Here is a 20,730-nt window from a genome sequence, read left to right as displayed (position 1 = left end):
ATCAGAACTTTATGAGCTCATACTATTAAATTGAGGCACTGAGCTAGCAGGTAGAGAAGCCAAGATTCAAAGAACATTTCTCTATAGCCCTCACTGTTACACAGTCAGCAAGACTGCCTCTTCATCTAATAAATAAACTTCAAAACATTCTGTTTAAAAAATTAGGGCCAGCCCTGTGGCTTGGTGGTTAAGTGCGCGCGCTCTGATGCTGGTGGCCCGGGTTCGGATCCCGGGTGCGCACCGAGGCACCACTTCTCCGTCCATCCTGAGGCCGAGTCCCGCATACAGCAACTAGAAGGATGTGCAGCTATGACATACAACTCTCTACTGCGGCTTTGGGGGGGAAAATAAATAAAATAAAATCTTTAAAAAATTAACCAGTCTTTTTGTTTAATAGTATTACATATTAATATCACTTTTAAGTGCTCTTCACTTATAATGTGGTATACATGTATGTATATGAGATACATATATCTTAAATTATCAATGACAGACTGGATTCTAGCTGAATATGTTATCACCTCTAAGCTCTAGCACATTTATAAGAGATATAGAAAGAAAATAATTCTAACTCAGGGAGATAGAATATTTTAAACCCCTTTTACTAATAAACACATAAAGTATAAACTTTCATAACTCTCCAGTTATTTTAAGTACAAACAAAACTCTCCTTTGTTTCCACCTTAGCTTTGTAAGCTTAGGCATTAAATCCAATGTGAGGATCAACCTACACATACATCTTTGGTCAAATAATTACCATATTCTAAAGTTTTTTGTTCATAGTCTTCGGGCCATTAATTTACATATATTTAAAATTAAATATGCTTACTCTAAGAAGGAAAATCTAACTATAATATTCTTACTCTAATTATAAAAAAGTAATTAACTTGCCATCAACCACACTTTATATAATATTCCTTAAAATTTTATCTTATGTAGGCCTAAACATGAACTAAGGAAAGAAAATGCAATTTTTAACATGCTGGTATTTTCTTGGAGTGCCACGTTTAATAGAGTTAACTGCCACTAGGTGGCACCAAATACAATGGATAAAAATACAAAGAACATACTTTTCATGCATTTCCTTTATGTGTTCTTCTTTTGCTAGGAGTTCAACTTTCAGAGACTTCACGTTTGATGACTGTTTAGTAAGTTCGTTAGTTGCATTCTAGATTAAAAATACACATAAATTCAAATACACCTTTCAATCTTGGTCGAAAGCAATCTAAAAATACTCATTCTCAGGAACAGCAATAAATTTGCAATAATTATGGTTATAATTAAAATGAACATTTTAATATTTTTAAATGCTTTATTTTATATGTTCTAGTAGAAATACTACAGTATACTAAAATTTATAACATGGCCAAAACCATAGAGGAATGTAATCATATAACAATTGCAAAGAGTACACGCCCAAAATACATTTATGGGAAATACAGACTGTCTTCGTAATATGTAAATGTGTATGTAATTACTTAACTATTTTAATGGTTTAATACGATCACTAAAAAACTAATGCTGGACCTGTAACAGACTAAATATGGTCACAAATGCTTTGCTGTCCCTCCCACCAAGAGGTGGAATCCATCTCCCAACTCTTTGAATATGGTCTGGCCTGTGATTTGCTTTGACCAAAAAGAATGTGGCCGAAATGACGCTGTGCAAGTACCAGATCCTCGGCCTAAATCCTCGTAGCATGCACCTCTGCACTCTTGGAATATTGCCCTGGGATCACCTTGCAAGCAACACAGAAGAACGGCCATGTGGAGGAGTACTGAGGTGCCCCAGCAGACAGCGAGCAGACCAACTGCCAGGTTTGTGAGTGAGGTTATCCTGGTCCTCCCAACCCAGGTAAATCCTTGGTTTAGAAGAATGCAGGCATGTGAGAACCCAGAGGAGAGTGCTATAAGAACTGGATAGTCAACCCACCGGATCATGAGAAACAGTAAACTGCTGTTGTTTTAAGCTGCTGCATTTTAGGATAGTTTGTTAGACAGTAATAGAAGACTGACAGAGAATCTTATGAATACTGAATACTTCCTTACTTCCTGAACTTATTAATAATACTATTTATTATTAAAGTATTTATATATAATTATTGGTTTTTCAAAGCAGAATAGCTTTGTGTCTGCACAGTCCAGGAGCCAGAGGTAGTAACCAGAGTGTTAGGACACCTAAGTTTCAATTTTCACTCAAGTTCGAAGTAAACACATAATATGAGACATCACTTAGTCTTTTTGATATTTTAGTTTTCCACCTACAAGATAGTGTTGACATACATTAATTCATTTGTTAAATTTAAAAATATTAAACTAATATAAATAGAATAAAATATTATAGCTTTAAACATATTCAGAATTTCGCTAATCTTTCTATTAACTACAATCAATTGCTTCTATTGGAACTGTTCCCAGGTTTGACTGACAAATGCTAAAAAAATGTACATCTGAAAAGATGAAACCATTAATCACACAATGTAAATATGAGTCAAATTCATTAGACAGACTTTAAATATCTTGTTGGTATAGCATATGTAAATAAAAAATTTTAAATAATTTTAATTTTTACATTAAATATATTAATTTTCTTAAAAACCCAAGGCTAGCTCAACACGGCAACCGTACTGAATGTTAAAATTTTTGACTAAATGTTTGTGTAATGCAATCTAAATTTCCACCATATTTTACATGTTTACAGTGATGTAGTGTCTTATTTCTAGCACTGCCAGAATAAGATGTTACACACCAGTAAATTTACCAGATAATTGAAGCTTTTGCTTTAATCATTAATCTTAAATGCTTTCTGGAATGACTGTTCATTCATTTAGAAATATGAACATCCACAATTATTAGCTAATAGTGATACTTTAATATAGTGATATTATATTATAAATATTATCACTGTATTAATTATATACATTACTACATCTATTATAGTATCACTATATCATTATACAGTGATGCCTCTAGGAACTATTATGATAAAAATGGCTACTTACCCCTACCTAAATGGTCCCACACCGCTGTTTTTCTAATTTTCTATTTTTACCTTAACATTTTTATATTTTCTTTTTCTCTCTGTCAGTCTGTTGGTCATAATTTCTTGTTTCTGTCAATATTCCTGCCTAAAAACAATCATCCTGTCCCTAAATATGCATACTTCTAATCTGCTGCTTTTGAAGGGTTTTCTGCTGAGAAGTTTAAATAAATAAACTTATTATAGCTGTATTTAAAATAACAGACAACAGGCAGTAAATGAAGCCTGTCAGTATCTTCAATGGAAAAAATTAAGTGGATTTTACGATAGCTGTTTGATTCTTTTCTGTTATTTGACTTATGGCTGTTATTTTATGTGGCTGAAAATGCTGTAACTGACTTCTGGATAATTGAGGGATTACTGAATTATAATAAATAAAACAATACCAGTTTGATATATTCTTTTGTCAGAATCTCTAAGTCTCACAGTTATTTGATTTGATCCTCAAATATCCTTATGAAGTGGGTAGAAAGGTATCCCTGCTTTAGACCTCTGGAGAAGTTAAGTGATTTCCTCCATCAGGTCCCACAAGAAGTCAGTGGACAAAGAGTGATCAAAACTGAGGTCCTCTGACCCTTTTTCCATTTCCTACTACACAATACTTCCTGCAGCATGACTTCACATCTGGAGTAAAACACATATTTCAAAGACGTCACAACGGTAAGAATCCATCCTGGTTAGAGCCTTCCTATCTAAGCTTTTAAAATATTTTTTAAAATTGGCAGAGTGTATTAAGTAAGGGAATGAGCTCTGGAGCCAGATGGCTTTTGTTCTAATCTCAGCTCTGTCACTTAGTAGCTGTGTGACCTTGGACAATTAACACATTCTCTCAGTGTCTCAGTTTTCTCAACTGTAAAATAGAGATAATAACGGAACTTATCATACAGGGTTCAAATGAGGATTAAATGAGTTAATATTTGTAAAAGACTTAGAATCAGCCTGGCAATAGATTATATATAAAGGAACAGTAGTTTAAACACTACTATTCTTCATTATTAATTTACTGGGAAAATGGAACAGAACATGGTATTTAGCAAAAGGAATATTTACAACAATCAGGAAGTTGAAGAATCACAAATATAAATTGGAGTACTATCCAATCCAGGTTGTATAAAGAACTACAGATTAAACGAAATATAAATAACTGATGTATATATCATTCACTGGAAGGAATTTATATGTCTCTAAATATTTTATTATCTACCTATATAAAGTGGGTTACCTTGAGGAAACAGGTCTAATATGGGTAAAAATGAAGATACAGAAAATGCACATGAGCACTCTAATGATACTGAATGAACCACATACATCTGGGAAGTACACCTAAGAATTTACATAGAAAAGTCTAATATTAATTGGATAAAATAACAAAGAATGTATGTAGACATTTAATAGATTCAAATCTAACCAGTTTTTCTCAAATAAGCATAAAGACATCAATTAGAAAATAAGTTATTTCTTAGAAAATATTTGTTAATAATTTGATATCTGTTATGGGCTAAATTATGTCCCTTCAAAATTCCTATGTTGAAGCCCTAAACCCCAGTACCTCAAAATGTGACTATATTTGGAGATAGGGCCTCTACAGAGGTAATTAGGGAAAATGAGGTCATATGGGCAGGGCTTAATCCAATATGACTGGTGTTCTTATAACAACAGGTGAGACACAGACCACACAGACTAAGGAAAGACCAGCTGACGACACAGCAATAAGGTGGGTATCCACAAGCCAAAGGGAGAGGCCTCAGAAGAAACCAAATCTGTTGATACCTTGATCTTGGACTTCTATCCTCCAGAACTAGGAGAAAATAAATTTCTGTCATTTAAGCCACTCACTCTGTGGTATTTTGTTATGGCAGCCCTAGCAAACTATACAATATCGAAACAGAAATTTGTAGTAGCGGAGAGTATTATGTACTTAAAGGTGCCTGGTCTTCTAGGAAATTTCCATATTAAAACATGAAATAAGACAAAAGTAAAGATTTATCCTTTTCGTCCCTATGCAGCCTGGGCAATGTTCCAGGACTCTAGGCTAGATATGGACAATGTCACTTCAAACTTACATCAAGCATCAGGTGATCTAAATTGCTTTAGGAATTCTCATTAGTCTCACCTTTGTGACTCACACATTCCTCCAAAGAGAGATACTTACATAGGGGTCAAAACTTAACACTGTGGGATACTATAATGCAAACAACTTACAGATATTCATATGGGCCTATTATTACCAAAAATTATGTTAGAGCATTAGCAGCAAGTAAAATCAAATAAATAAAATATAAATCCCCTTAAAACTATTAACACTTTAAAAAATTTTTAAGGTCAGATTAGACATTCCTGGATCTAACATTTTATTTTATCTCAGTGAAAACTAAAGTTATGTTAGGATTGTGAAGACTTAAATCTAAGATGAATCACAGAACGGTGAATAAAAGTTTCTGTAGTAGACAGGATCAAAGAATATCTCAATGATTTCATCCTCTGTATAGAAACATAAACACTGAAATGTTCAGTTTATACATTTTATTCCACTTTTTCAGAGACAGAAACACTACTTTAAGAGAAGATACATGCCCCCAAACTTGCACAATTATTTTTTCTCACATTTCTATTATGTAAGATATTTAAACATAAAATAGAGTTGAGGCAAGTTCTGCACCTAGAAACTGTCTGAAAGAAGATGGTATTTAAGAGGCATATAAATTAATGCCAGTGGGTAAAGCAAAATATTTTCAAGCAATGATACACTAATTTACTTTAAACTTTATCCTAGTTTATCCTATTAGTAATCCTTCATTTAAAAACATTATTGGAGAGTGCACATATAATATTTTGAATAGAAAACAACTGAGTCTATTCAACAATTCAATAGTCAAATACCCTCTTATCAGTCACAGTCCATTTCTAATGTACTCTGTGCATTTCCAACCAGAATTTTCTTTCTAGTGACTCTCGTTATAGCTATAGTCCCATACACATTGTCCTTTTAGCTTCAAGCTAGCAATCCTCCCTGAAGAAAATAACTAAGTATGTAAGGAGTAAATGAGCTTGTTTGTTTTAGGCAGCAGGAAAATGAACTTTCCAATTAAAACTCACAAATCCTGTTTCTTACAAGATAATTCTATCTAAACTAAGATCAGCCTTATTTTCAAGGTTTCACCTGGACTTACATACAATTCTATACAAACAAAGGGAACCCTGCTTTTTATTCTCGCTCCCAGCTTTAACTTGCTGAAATCTATTAAACTAACCCACCTGTCCTCTGTGCTGCTTCTCCCTCCCCAGACTTCCCTCCTCCTTCCCCATCTCCAATCAACAACCAAACTAAAATAGCAGCAAGTGTGTAGATGGAAGCAATTCTATTTATGTTGATACATGATGTGTTTGAAAGTAAGTCTAGTCAGTGAGGGAGGAATGGGGGGCAGAGAGGAGCTGAGTTGTGGAATAGAATGACAATGGCCAGTTTCCATCACCTCCTAAATTAGGATATCATGGTGTCTTGTCATTTTTACAGAGAATAGTATTATGAGTTGCTAGATAAGAATCTACCAGGCTAAAATAGAAAGATAAGGTCAAAGGTAGTAGTAATAATTTTTGGATTATTTATACCATAATTTACCCTTATTAGTAGAATTAAATTAGAATTCATTTGTCTTTTTTTTATTTTATTTTATTTATTTATTTATTTTCCCCCAAAGCCCCAGTAGATAGTTGTATGTCACAGCTGCACATCCTTCTAGTTGCTGTATGTGGGACGCGGCCTCAGCATGGCCGGAGAAGTGGTGTGTCGGTGCGCGCCCGGGATCCGAACCCAGGCCGCCAGCAGCGGAGCGCGAGCACTTAACTGCTAAGCCACAGGGCCCGCCCCAGAATTCATTTGTCTTTAAGGATTCAGTAACTTAATATACGTTTTCATCTTTAATAAAACTTATAATCACCTTTAGTTTACACTGCAATTGCTTCATCTCTAAGTCCACGCTCCTTGAAGGACCAAGTGATGTAACTTGTATCTGTGGAACTGTTATCCGGGAAGCTTCTTCTGCCAAACTTGTGATTTCAGATGAGGACTCTAATTTCTTTAGTAAGTCTTCTTTTTCTTTCCGAAGTGCAGCCAAATCCAAATTTAGTTTCTTTTTTTAAAGAAAATAAACATAAATGTATTATAAAAGTAATTACATTTAATATAATAATTATCATCATAAAATTCTACAGGTAGGAAAATGCTACAGAGAAGAAGTAAAATTAATCATAAAAATAGTTACTGTAAAAACTTTACAAAAATTATAATTTCTATTAGTTTTTGCTTAAGGTTTCAAGACTTGTAGAGGTTAAAACAACAGAGACCAGCTGTCCTCAATATCTTTTGGTTGGCTGGTCTTTACTCTTGATGTGCTATTCCTTTGCCTTCACATATACAGGGGTGAGCCAGTGATTCACATACTTGATAACCTTGACTTCAGGGCTGATGTACTTAGCTAGGAAAAGCCAAGCTGGAGCAGGATGGGATAACAGATGTTAGTTGTTTATTCCACTGGGTAGGTCTTACCACTCTATATAGCAGCCAAAACGCTTCTCATTTAGCAACATAAATGTTAAGTCCAATTAGCACAAGAGGCTTATTAGAGATTTAGTTCAAATAAATAGCGTACAAATTCACTCAGTCTTCTGCACTTGATTGATAGTTGACAAGTCCTCTTTTTAACGTTGAGGTAGATTGCACTAAACTCCTTACATTTGAATTTTTAATAACATAAACATTTTACTAAATGGCACATTGGTAATGTTTTTATGAAACAGTTACTGTTAGTCCCTCTCACTCACCAATCTGTAGTCAGCAGAATGCCACCAAGCTGTAACCGCAACAACTTAGAGGTCCTTAAGAGGATACCTGCACTACTATTTTATTATTCCAAAGAAGCTTATAATGTGGTAGTTTAACATAAGGAACAATTAGACAAAATGGTAGTGAAATCTCTCAGAGGGGAGAAAAATCTTTCTTTGTTAAGAATTCTAATTAAAACAGCAAAAGATATAGCTAATGTGTACAGCGATATAAATACAAGTTATTTAATAACACTATATTTAAACACAACTTCTAGAAAACTATACCAATAAATCTATATTATATATGCATTTGTGTATACATGAGTATCCTGTTAAATATGAATATTTTAGATTATGGATTCAAAACTAGGGCTTGATATATTTGAGATTAAACTATGTTTTGGTGAAAAAAAGTATGTTTTGGTGAAAAATCTTATTTCTTTGGCTATATTTTAACTTATGATCTAAAAGCGTGGTTCTATAGATTGTCAGGAAATATTCATTCATAAATTGTCCCAAAGGTACCTAACAATTACTATCTAAAAGCAAACTCACAATTTCCCTAAACCTGTAAATCTTCCTGGTTATCATCCAAGCTTGACTCCATCTCCCTCTCTGTTTATTAATTCTCTATGTCCAATTAATTGTCAGGTTCTATAAATCAGGTAATATTTCTCATATTCATTCCCTTCCGCCACTTTCTTAATGAAGACTCACTATTCCACTAAGACTGCTACCATAGCCCTTCTCTTGTAACCTTTCCCTGCCTTCATACCATCTTTTATACAACTTCCTAAAACAACACTGACCTGTTATTCCCTTATTCAAACCCTTCCGGTGCTCCTCAGCCCAACAGAAGAAAGCCCAGGTGTTTGTGGTTAGAATACGGCTCCCTAAGTTTTAGCTTCCATCTGTGTTTCAGTCAGATATCACCTGAAGTCAAACTTGCCTGCCCGTCCCCACACCTGTCTGCCATTTCTACATCGATGACTTGACACATGGTGTTTCCTCCTGCTGAAATCTCTCATGCTTAAAGAGCAGCTTAGCATTTTCTCCTTTATGAAGACTTCTCTGTTCTGTTCTTCTCTTTTTCTTCAACAAAGTAGCTTCTCCATTCTCTTAACTCCCAGAGCACTGTGCCTGTTCCTCAAACATGAACCCTAGTAAATCCCTGAGAGAGACTGTGCCTTTGTTCACCTATGTATTCCCCACAGTATCTAAAAACAAGGCTTTCTGTATGGTGAGACCCAAAAGAAAGATTTAAAAAATTCAAGTCTCCCTATTTGTAGCATGGATAGTGCTTTTAAAGATACATTGATTTCAGCTTGTATTTATAAACTTTCTATTAGTTTATCACTATATAAATTAAAATACACTTGCATTAGCAATGTAATATTGTTAGCTTTTACTTAAGTAGTAGGCACTGCAACATTTATCAATCTTGAAGTTAACGCTCTGTACCTAAATTAGACTTTTTGAGATTTTAATGTAGTAAGACAAACTCATGGCTACAATTCTAGATGGAATCTCTGGCAACACAGAAGACTAAACTTTGATGAGGCTCTTTTCTTCCTATGAACAGCTCCAGTGGCTTCTCTCACTTGTTAAACTTGCATGCTGTTAGGTTTCTGTCTATCCCTTCCACAGTGGCAGATCCTGACTCTATAAATATATCCTTCATTGAGGAAAGACCAAGCCAATAAACATATTTCTCTAAAAAATAATTATATGCAGATTTTAACTTCAATTTAATGAATAAAAATGTATTAAATGAAGAAACACTGAAATTATGGAGACAGTAAACCAAATGACTTGTAATTTATTAAAATATAAATCACGTTGTAGATTTTACAGAATCTTCAAAACATATTATGATATCAATTATATATGTGTAGAAATGCTATAGAGCACCTGCCAAAATAGAAGAAATAGGCAAACCATATATTCCATCAGTTTGGAATACTGTGATTATCCCTTAGAATTTCGGACAAATAAGTATGGCTCTATTACTAACTTCTCTCAGTTTAAATAGTCTATTTCTTATTTGAGAAACACTATAGATAAGACAAGAAGCATAAATTACTTTCTTTGGTTTACACTTGGTTTGGCTACTTTTGTGGTGACCTTGTTTGAAAGAGATTGCGCTATAAAATCTACCAATAAATTAAGATTACTCTTAAAATTATTTTTTTATCAGAAGCATGATTCTTATTTTTATATTATTATCTTTCCATCTCCAATCAAAGATTTTAAAATATGTAAGTCATGTTATATTAAAACTATAAATAATAATAAAACCCATGGAAGAGTCATAATTTCTGGATTCTAGTTGTGAGTCTACTGCTTACCAAATGAGTGATGCTGAGCAAGCACTCGACTTTGTTTTCTCATTTGAAAACAGAGATGATGCTTGCCTACCTGGCAAAGGTAATTTTGAGTGCAGATTTTTAAAAAAATTCTACAATAGTACTCGGTAAATTTTAAATTTACAGCATTATTGTTAGCATTATTATCTTGTGGTAAATCATACCATACAGAGTCTGAGAACTGTCTTAAAGACTTAGGACTTGGATTAATAAAAATACACACATACACACACACATATACATACATATATAATAATGCTATAATTTCTCTCATGACAGAAACCTTATTTTGCCTCAAGTGAAAGTTATTTGTTTGATCTTAATTTAGGATTCCCTACTACGCTACAAGTTTATTGAAGGCAGATGTGTTACTCTGACTCTTTATATCCCCAGCAGTGCAAGCCCTCCACAATCTTTTAAAAGTCTATTTCAATTTAAAAGTTGACTTCAATGAGAATAAATACTGAGATTGGTATTGATTTGTGTGTAGTCAATTATTCTAACCAAAGGTTATAAAAGACAACTTAACACTATAAAAGTTTAAAACTAGACACTGGTTATTAATTATTTATTTAAATATAACATTGATGAGAGAGAATATATAAGTCTCTGAAAAGAAAAGAACCCTCTAAGCAACTGTAAGAAGAAACAAGAATATAGTGAAGAATTCATTCTTCAGTAATGAGCACTGTGGTAGGCAGAATTCTCAGATGACACCTGAAGACCCATGCCCTTGTATAACACTCTCCCCTGGTATGTGGGTGGGACCGTGAGTATGATGGGCTATCACTCCCATGATTACATTATTTGCATTATGTTATATGCAAAAGGGATTCTGTAGATGTATATTACAGTCCCTAATCACATAACTTTGAGTTAATCAAAAGCCAGATTGTCCTGGCTGATCCTGACCTAATCAGGTGACCCCTTTAAAAGAAGGCCAGGGCCCCTGCTTGAGGTCAAAGAGATTCTCCCGCTGGCCTTGAAGAATTAAGTTGCCATGTTATGAGAGGACTATGGAGGGAGCTATAAGGTAAGGACCTAAGGAAGGCCTCAAGTGCTGAGAATGGTCCTTGACCAGCAGCGAGCAAGAAAATAGGGACTTCAGTCGTACAACTACGAGGAATTGAGTTTTTCCAACAAACACATGAGCTTGGAAGGAAAGCCCGAGCTCCAGAAAGGAAGGCAGCGTGGCTGATACACTGACTACAGCCTTGTGATACTCTGAGCAGAGAACCCCACTAAGCTGTGCCAGACTCCTGACCCACGGAAACTGAGGTAATAAGTGTGTACACTGTATCTAAGCTCCTAAATTTGTGATAATTTGTTATGTAGCATGGAAAACTAATATAAGTCTCAATTTTTAAAAAATCAGCCCCTCCCTTTTTTTTGTGAGGAAGATTAGCCCTGAGCTAATATCTGTTGCCAATCCTCCTCTTTTTGCTGAGGAAGATTGGCCCTGGGCTAACATCAGTGTCCATCTTCCTCTGCTTTATACGGGACACCACCACAGCGTGGCTTGATAAGCGGTGCGTATGTCCGCACCCCGGGATCTAAACCTGCGAACCCCAGGCTGCCAAAGTGGAGCACGTGAACCTAACGCTACACCACTGGGCCAGCCCTGCCCCTTTCCTGAACCTATTCCTTATTCCCTTATTGCCACCCTGCCCCATCTTGAGCAAGTATCCTGAACCCCATAGTTTCTATAATATCCTCATTCTGGTTTAATTTTCTTTTCCTTATCCATAATTTTGTGTTAATTTTATTCCTTCAATTGCTTAAAAAAATTGTTCCATTTTTTATGCTAAAAACATAAATTGCCTCTACTAGACCTGCATTTTGTAGTTTAATTACTAGGCAAAAAGCCTGTGGCCAGAAGCTTCCTTTTGCCGCTCTCAACAGTAACTGTGGAGTCCCACGAACAGGGTAAATAAGCCTCCCTTCATGTACTCTCCCTTGTCCTCTTACATGGGAGTTCATCCACGAATTTCTTGACATTTTCTGGAAGATTTTAATAGGGAATATCTAGATTCAGAACCTGACTCAATATCTATTATTCATTCTTTTTGTATATACTATATAGAAGGCACTATACCAGCTCTGTGTTTTCAATGATTAAAAAAGTTATAATCCTTGCCTTTAGGTAGCCACCAGTCTAGAAATATCCAGAAATATATAACAATAAACTATAATAACTGCTATGAAAATTGGTGGAAGAAATATCAACAATCTAAGATATGCAGATGATCTTACTGGCAGAAATCAGCAATGACTCGAAACAACTTCTGACGAGAGTGAAAGAAGAAAGTGCCAAAGCAGGACAGCATTTGAGCATCAGGAAAACAAAAGTCACGATTACAGAAGAACTACACAACTTTAACATAGACAGTGAAGAACTGAAACTGTTAAAGATGTTGATTACCTTAGTTCAGTCATTTTAAATGGAGAATGCAGCCAAGAAATCAAGAGAAGACTGAGACTCGGAAGGGTAGCAATGAAAGAATTAGGAAAGATCATCAGTGTAAGGAGGTGTCATTAGAGACTAAGGCCAAGATTATCCACACCCCCGTGTTCCCAATTACTACGTACAGGTGCAAAAGCTGGACAGTGAAGAAGGCTGATGGGAAAACAATTGATTCATTTGAAACGTGGTGTTGGAGGAGAGCTATATGGATGCCCTGCGCTGCCAGAAAGACAGACAAGTGGGTCCTAGAGCAAATTAAGTCTGAACTATTGCTGGAGGCAAAAATGATAAAACTGAGGCTGCCCTACTTTGGGCACATCATGAGAAGGCAGGATTCTTTGGAAAAGACAATAATGCTGGGAAAAGTAGAAGGCAGCAGGAACAGAGGAAGACCAAATATGAGATGGATTGACTCCATACAGGAAGCCAGAGGCATGAGTCTACAGGAGCTTAGTAGGACTGTTGAGGATAGGACATTGTGGACATCACTCATTCATAGGGTCGCCAGGAGTTGAAGTCCGCTCGACAGCACATAACAACAAAGTGCTATGAAGAAACAAAACAGGGAGCTAAGGGAACTGCTGCTGCCTTCAAATCCTGTCTAGTAAACTGACAGGCTGGTTACAGCCAGTTTCCTTCCACGTATTCCTCCTGATTTGTTTCGTCAAATGTTTCCTAGAAGCTAGAACATTAAAGGCCGGGACTAGATCTACCACCACCCTGCTTTCCAACTTTTACTCTAGAGAAGGTATCTGCCAGAACACTGGTGAGTAGACTAGGGGCAGTCCTGAGGAACTCAAGGATCTCCTCCCCAGGAGGGAGCCTCGGTCAACATTTTAATGTTCAAGAATGAATTAGCAGAAAAATAAATCAGGGCCCACAGAAAATATTCTACAGCCCAAGTGAAAAGAAGTAAAGGGCTTAGAAAAAAATCAAATATGAAAGAATCGTTTCCATAATCACCCCCCAAACAATATATTTTTAGCTACTCTGTGATATTGATGTCTCCAAAGAATAAAATATTCAATATCTGTCTATTCAATGGACATGATGCTAGTTGTGACACATGTAAAGAAAATGCTTCTGAGTTTTCACCTAGTTTAGGGGCAGTGCTCCAAGGGAAAGGAGTACGATGTGGTACAGCCCTTGACCTCTAACAAGAGACTGATTCTGACCTAACATTTTATTCTGGATAGTAACCACCCCATTGCAGTAAAAGACACTGTTCGGTTCTCCCCACATGTTTTCACGACTGGATTAAACCTTTTAAAAAATTTGGAAAACGTTTTTAGTTGGGATAGCTGGATCCGAAAAGTAGACACATGGAAATTCTAGAAAATCCAGCTAAACGTGAGGTTGAATATCAGGGTCACAGGAGCAGGGGTTCTAGAAAGCCTATGGAGGAAATAGTTGGTGGCAGAAGGATTCTTTACAGTCCACGCTGAGACAAGGGTTAGATGTCAAATGTTGGGAAAAGTCAGTCAGTAACCAGAGTAAAAAGTGAGGGTTAGCTCCCATCTATAACAATAGTGGAGTCTCTGATTTTTCCTTCTCCTTTTGAAACCCAAAGCCATGACAGTAAAAGTAGGAAAAAGCTATCATTAAATAAGAATAGTCTATTTCCAATTACTTCATCAAAAGTTTTAACCTTGGGGCCGGCCCTGTGGCGTAGTGGTTAAGTGCGCGCACTCCGCTGCTGGTGACCCGGGTTGGGATCCCAGGCGCACGCCTACGCACTGCTTGTCAGGCCACGCTGTGGTGGCATCCCAAATAATGTGGAGGAAGATCAGCACAGATGTTAGCCCAGGGCCAGTCTTCCTCAGCAAAAAGAGGAGGATTGGTGTGGATGTTAGCTCAGAGCTGATCTTCCTCACACACACAAAAAATTCTTTTTAAATTAAAACGTTTTAATCTTAAATTCTGCATAGGACTGAGGATATGAATGAGGTTATTTCATGTTGAATACACAAATAAGTTCATTTATATCTCACAATCAGATTATTCTGGTTCACATTTAAGAGAGGCAGCAATTTTAATCTTATTATTGTGATCTTAAAAAATTATAACATAATTTTGTTACCAGAAGTAAAGCAAAAGAGATTGAAGATAAAATGCTAGTTGAACAATATCCCTGTAAATTCTATAGGCAAGAACTTCCTAGAAAGTCACCATGATCTTAATGATATTTCTCCCTCCTGTGAATAGTGTCAATATTCTTTCATTGGGAATATTATTCTTTTACAAGGAATAAAACTGAAAGAAATAAAACTCTGCGTGTTGTCCATGTATAAGACTAAAAGCACAGTCATTTAATTAAAACATTATATGAGTTACAAGGAAAATTACATGCATTTCTAGGTCACTAGCAGAATATTTTCCATACAAGTACTTATCTACAGAGATAAATAGTTCCGATTAATAACTCTCTCAAATGAACAAGTGTTTTAAATTTAAAACATGAGTTTTCCTTTGTTACAATACTTGAGATCTTCAAGAAAAAGAATTAAAAATTAAAAACTACACACACACACACACACGCACATACAAAAGAACAAAGATCTTAGGCAGAGTTGGAATTATTTATGTAACAAAATTTCTTATGAAAAATACACTGAGTTACTACATCACTCATTTATAAACTATTTTCTGACAATGCAGTTATTAAAAGCCTACAGTATGTTTCACAAAATGTCAAGCAAATGAAGGTAATATAGAGGACTTTTTACCAATGCTTTTGCTAGTAGTTAGACTTCAGTAGCCTTTAGAGACCATTAAATACCCTTTGGCTAATTGGCCAATGGTAGATTAATCCTCTTTTTATTCTAGCAGCACTATTTTAACACCCTTTACACTCTGTCAGTGTAGTGTCTGAATGACAAAATAATATTGTGCATGAATAATAAGCAGAAAAGTTAAATTAACATTTCATGTTTCACATGCCATACCTATGTGTCAGAAGAACTTTCTTTTTAAGTCACTGACATTCAACTTTTTTAAACAATCTCATGTTGACATCTTATTGAGGTGAATCTTCCTAATTACTGCTAATTGCCTATCAAGTAAAAAACTCTTCATGAAGTGCAGTTGTCTAGTACAGATGAACCCAGCTCCAGTGTGCACATTAGAGACAAAGCATGACACTTAAGGTGCTACTTTGTTATAAGGTCATACTAAATATGGTTTGCAATTAACAAAGCAGTTTTTTATGATACTGAAAATGCCAATCTGTCTTGATGTGTTCAAATTAGATTCTATCAAAGAAATATGGATATCTGCATATGGATAAGGGATATGTTACTCTCAGTAACATTTACAAGAAGTAAAATTAATTCAATGCCCTTACACTTTGTAATGTAAGTTCTAGGTAACGCCCAATTAAATGATTATTTTGCAAACATTTTTGAATATGATTTCTCAAAGTGAAAATCAACGTTATTATTTCAAATTTTAAATTGTTTAAAACAGTTTACTAATACTTTTAATTCTCAAAATAGCCCCAAATACTGTAAACATTTGACAAGTATCTTTTATTGTATTAATAGTTTTGACATCAAAGGCATTTATAACAAATATTAATCTATGTGATACTAGCAATAAAGTATGTTTCAAAATAATCTGCATACCTAAACTCATGAATTTTAACTGGACTGAAGTTATACTACATCACTGAAACTTCTGTCCACACAACTAAGGAAAAAGAATCAGTAAAAATAGATTACATGTGAAATTTGGAAAATTAACTAATACAACTGACTTTCAAGTATTCATGGAAAAACAATCAATATTTGGTTTATTCATAGCAAGAAGAGTTCAACTGTAGCTTTGTTGTTATTTCAAATCCTCTATTCTAGTTACTAAACTAAAATGAAAGCCCCTTTGAAACTTACATACCAAATACTCAATCAGACAGATATTCAGAACCAAAAGTATATCCAGGATAATTCCTCATCGTCCTACCATAAGAATTTCTCAATGTTCATATGGTAATATTATAGTTCAGTTTCAGCCTCCGTAGACGTTTGATCTACACATGACATGTTTAATAATGACCCTCAAGTTGCAATGCATTTCCATTCTGATTCCCTTCTCCAATAGGAATGAGAGACGACGGCAGTGCCATCTGACGTCCCAAAGGAGAACCTGAGCAAGGTCTTTCTAAACCCCTCTTTTTCATCCTCGTTCTCCTGCTTTCCATTGCTTAAACCCATCTAATTCAACATAGAAATACCTATTCCTCACATGTACTGTATACACATATCTTCTTTAATTCCATTCTTCCTCCACCCCTTTGGTCAATATTTTTTTCAGTTACTTAAGTTGTGTGAGGGCAGAAGGAAAAGAATCCACCCCAATTAAACGACTCAAACAATAAAGAAGAAAGAAAAAAAGAAAAAAAGAAATAAACATGACAAATCACCAAAAATAACAGTTGATGTTTCAGAGTGATATTAACACTATATCTGTATCTAAGTAAAGAACAGACATAAAATTTCAAGTGAAGTCATAGATAGTGATTGAGTTATCAGGAACAAAGGTTATCAAACTCTAGAATATCTGCAGAGGTCTCAGGAAGACTGCCACATTCTCTTCTAATTAAACTTGGTTTTCCTAAGCAATGGGTTTCAGTAGTTTTATTTGATTGTTTCTCCACCCTAGAGGGGTGATATTATTTCTTATTGTACTGTATTTTATTGCACAAAAAGGCCTTTGTGGACTGGCCTGAGGAAACTAATGCACACGTATAGTATTGTTACTAAATGGAAGTGAGAGTCTAGACAATTAACAATTGCCCCTAATACTTAATTCTTGTATAGACTTCAAAAGAAAGGTATCAATATTCCTTAAAGTAGTTTTTGACTTCCTAAAATTTATAATAGACCATGATATGTTTCTATAATTCAAATTGTATAAGATAAAGCATTTTCAATTAGTAAGCCTCTAAAAAGCATGTATAGACATTAAATTTATTTAAATTATACTGGAATCAATTAATAGGAATAGTACATTAGCACACTAATCTAAATGAAATATTACCCACTTTTTGGACAATAAACCCAAAGGCTCAAGATCATCATTGTTAGCTCTAAATTTATATATCCAAACTAGTAAAATGATATACATTTCTTAAGTATACACTAAATATGAATAGCATCTTAATACTTAGAAATTAAAATAGTTTGCTGATAGGGTCAATAGTTAGTTGGCCGCATTTCTTTCCTCAGTAGTACTACATCTAAGCTCTGCAGACAAATTACTTAGATGAAAGCCAGTTGGGGAATTTCAAAAACCCTACAACTCATTACAAATTTAGCAGCAGCAATACTAAGTATTCACATGATTTTGATTACATTGATAAATATACACTACTAAAATTCTCAAGAGAAACAACTTGATAACGTTTTTTTCTATTCCCTGTGTAAATTTTGTAAGATTCAAGAGGGTGAAAAAATGGTCATTTCTTTAAAAGAACAGATTTTGCAATCTTTGGATTTGATAAAATAAAAGATTACTGATACCATTTAAAATTGGATTTTTTTCATCAAAAACTAACGTATGTGAAAATTACTAAAAAATACACTTCATGGCATAGAGTAGCAATTTCTTTTAAAGGAGAACAAAAGATATACAAAGCTTGGACTTAGACTATATTATTCAAGATATTTCTCATGGTTTCATTGAAAAGTTATTTTTTTTATACACAAAAATTTCACATAGAAACGTCTTCTGTCATCCTTCACTTTATTTTCTATTTAGACTTATCTTCTGTTTATCATATTCTTTCTAGTAGCAAGGCTTGACCTAACAGAACAGTCACTCGATAAATTATTTCTCAGTCAGTTGTGCTATGTGAAGTTTTATGATTCAGATAGATCTTTAGGAAGAGGGTAGTCTAGAGTTCTTTTTGTTTTTATTAATTGAGCTAGTTTCTCTGCTTTTCTCCTATATCAGTGGTTTTCAAAGAGTACATATTATCCAGATATGTATGTATTTTGGAAGTTACTGGGGGCACTTTTAAGTGCCACAATGATTGGCACTGAAATGGGTGGGAGCCAGGAACACTAGAGGTACTGCAAGGTGTAGATCAGTACAACAGAAACTGCCCTGTATCCTGCACGTTTTTCAAATTTCCTGCCAATTATTCATGTAGATGAAAAATATGCATACAATGAAATGAACCTAAATCCTAACTAAAAATTACATATAAACAAAGTATTTTTTTTCCTATGGTCCCAGAAATTTATAAACCAGGTAAATCAAGGGAAAACTGAAAGATGAGAGAGAGAAATCCCTTTCTTCTCTGGGGTCTAAGCTACAAGGATGTTACCACATGGCCAATACCCATGGCCAGGGCCATATGGAGAAAGCTGGTCTGAGAGGAAGAGACGTGAGATAAGGAGAAACATTAAAGATATCAGAGTGTCTGGTTCCAGTTATCGCTATTCTTCCCAAGTCTATTCTCTTCAGCTCATCCTTTGATTTGGGGAGCCTTTTTTTTCTTGTATTAGTTTGAGTTCAGTTTCTGTTACTTGCTATCAAGAAAGTCCTGCTAAGGGGCTGGCCTGGTGGCATAGTGGTTGGGTTCACGTGCTCCGCTTTGGTGGCCTGGGGTTTGCGGTTTCAGATCCCAGGCGCGGCCTTACGCACGGCTTATCACGCCATGCTGTGGCTGGCGTCCCACATATAAAATAGAGGAGGATGGGCACGGATGTTAGCTCAGGGCCAAACTTCCTCAGCACACACACACACAAAAGAAAATCCTGCTAATAAAGCCTTCTAAGAAAAGTCCAACAACCTCTTCTCAGCTGTCCTGTTTTCAGTTCCTCTACGACATCTGACAGTGTTGACCAACTCTTCTCTTTTTCTTGTTAAAAACTCTCCTTCCCTTGTTTCTGTATTACAGCATTCTCCTACCCTCTCCTTCTCTGACTCCTCTTCTGCCCATATACCAGATACTCCCCCAAACTTACTATCTTGCTGCAAAGATTTGTTCCACCTCCAGCATTCTTTCTCTGGGATAATGGCATCGATAGGTTTCTTTCTTCACTTTTTATGAAATATTTCAAATATGCAACAGATATATAAAGAAAAATATATGTACCAACCACTCAACAAAGACAATGTATTACCAATACAGTTGAAGGTCAAGAGTCTATCTCCTCTGAGTCACCAGAAATAATCACTATCCTGAACACCTTTGGTGTTTACTATTCCCTTATATTTCTCTATACTTTTAATACATATATGTATATTTCCAAAAAACATAGCAATTTTAAGACATTCCTTCTTCACATTTTAACATCTCTGAAATTGGTGCACATCATCCATTCCTGGATACCATATAATTCCTGCTATTACTTAAATAATATTTCTTTATTAAAATTGCATATCCTGTTGATTGCTGGTGAATACGAGTGTCATCATCTTAGTATATATTGATTTTATATTCAGCAAGCTTGCTGAAATCTGTTATTAATTTGTCTTGAGATTCTGTGCAGACAGCATAGTGTTTGGAACTAATGATGGTTCTGTTTCATTATTTCTAATACTTTTAAACTTTCATTTTTTTTTCTTATCTTAGTATGTTGCCTATACTCTCTAGCACAACATCTAAGACAAGCAATAATAGCAGGCATAAATGTCTTCTTCCTAATTTTAAAAGGAACGTTTCTAACTTCCACCATTAAGTATGATGGTTGTTTCCGGTTTTTAGTAGATATGTTTTAACAGAATAATAAAGTTTTCCACTATTCCTAGTTTACTAAGAGAATTTTGTCATGAAGAGGTATTTAATTGTATCAAGATTGTCTGTATTTTTTTCCATTGTGGTATAAAGTACATAAAACGAGATTTACCCTCAACAATTTATAAGAATATAGTACAGATATAAACTTCCCTCTTAGCACTGCTTTAAGACCGCATCCTATAAGTTTTGATTATGTTGTGTTTTCATTTTCATTTGTCTCAAGGTATTTTCTAATTTCCGTTTTCTTCTTTGGCTTACTGGTTGTCTAAGAGCGTATTGTTTAACTTCCACAT

The 20,730-nt window shown here is 35.0% G+C and overlaps 1 protein-coding gene across 9 annotated transcripts in view; it reads right to left on the bottom strand.

Annotated features, from left to right (window-relative positions):
- The window catches only part of CNTLN (centlein), a 325,461-nt gene that overhangs the window by 48,874 nt on the left and 255,857 nt on the right, over positions 1 to 20,730 (bottom strand). For 8 of the 9 annotated variants that reach the window (XM_087444653.1, XM_087444645.1, XM_087444651.1 and 5 more), the window contains 2 exons: positions 6,978 to 7,169; positions 1,071 to 1,168 (listed from right to left, as the gene is read on the bottom strand). In XM_087444653.1, coding sequence (XP_087300779.1) covers positions 1,071 to 1,168; positions 6,978 to 7,169 — 290 coding nt within the window. The remainder of the gene's footprint in view (positions 1 to 1,070; positions 1,169 to 6,977; positions 7,170 to 20,730) is intronic. The other variant, XM_087444650.1, reaches the window with a different exon arrangement.

Source organism: Ceratotherium simum, chromosome 20 (assembly GCF_057802395.1).
Source record: "Ceratotherium simum simum isolate JZ-2026a chromosome 20, ASM5780239v1, whole genome shotgun sequence".
In the NCBI taxonomy this organism is placed as follows: Eukaryota; Metazoa; Chordata; class Mammalia; order Perissodactyla; family Rhinocerotidae; genus Ceratotherium; species Ceratotherium simum.
Note: the sequence above shows the minus strand (reverse complement) of the source record. Positions and strands in the feature narration are given on the sequence as shown.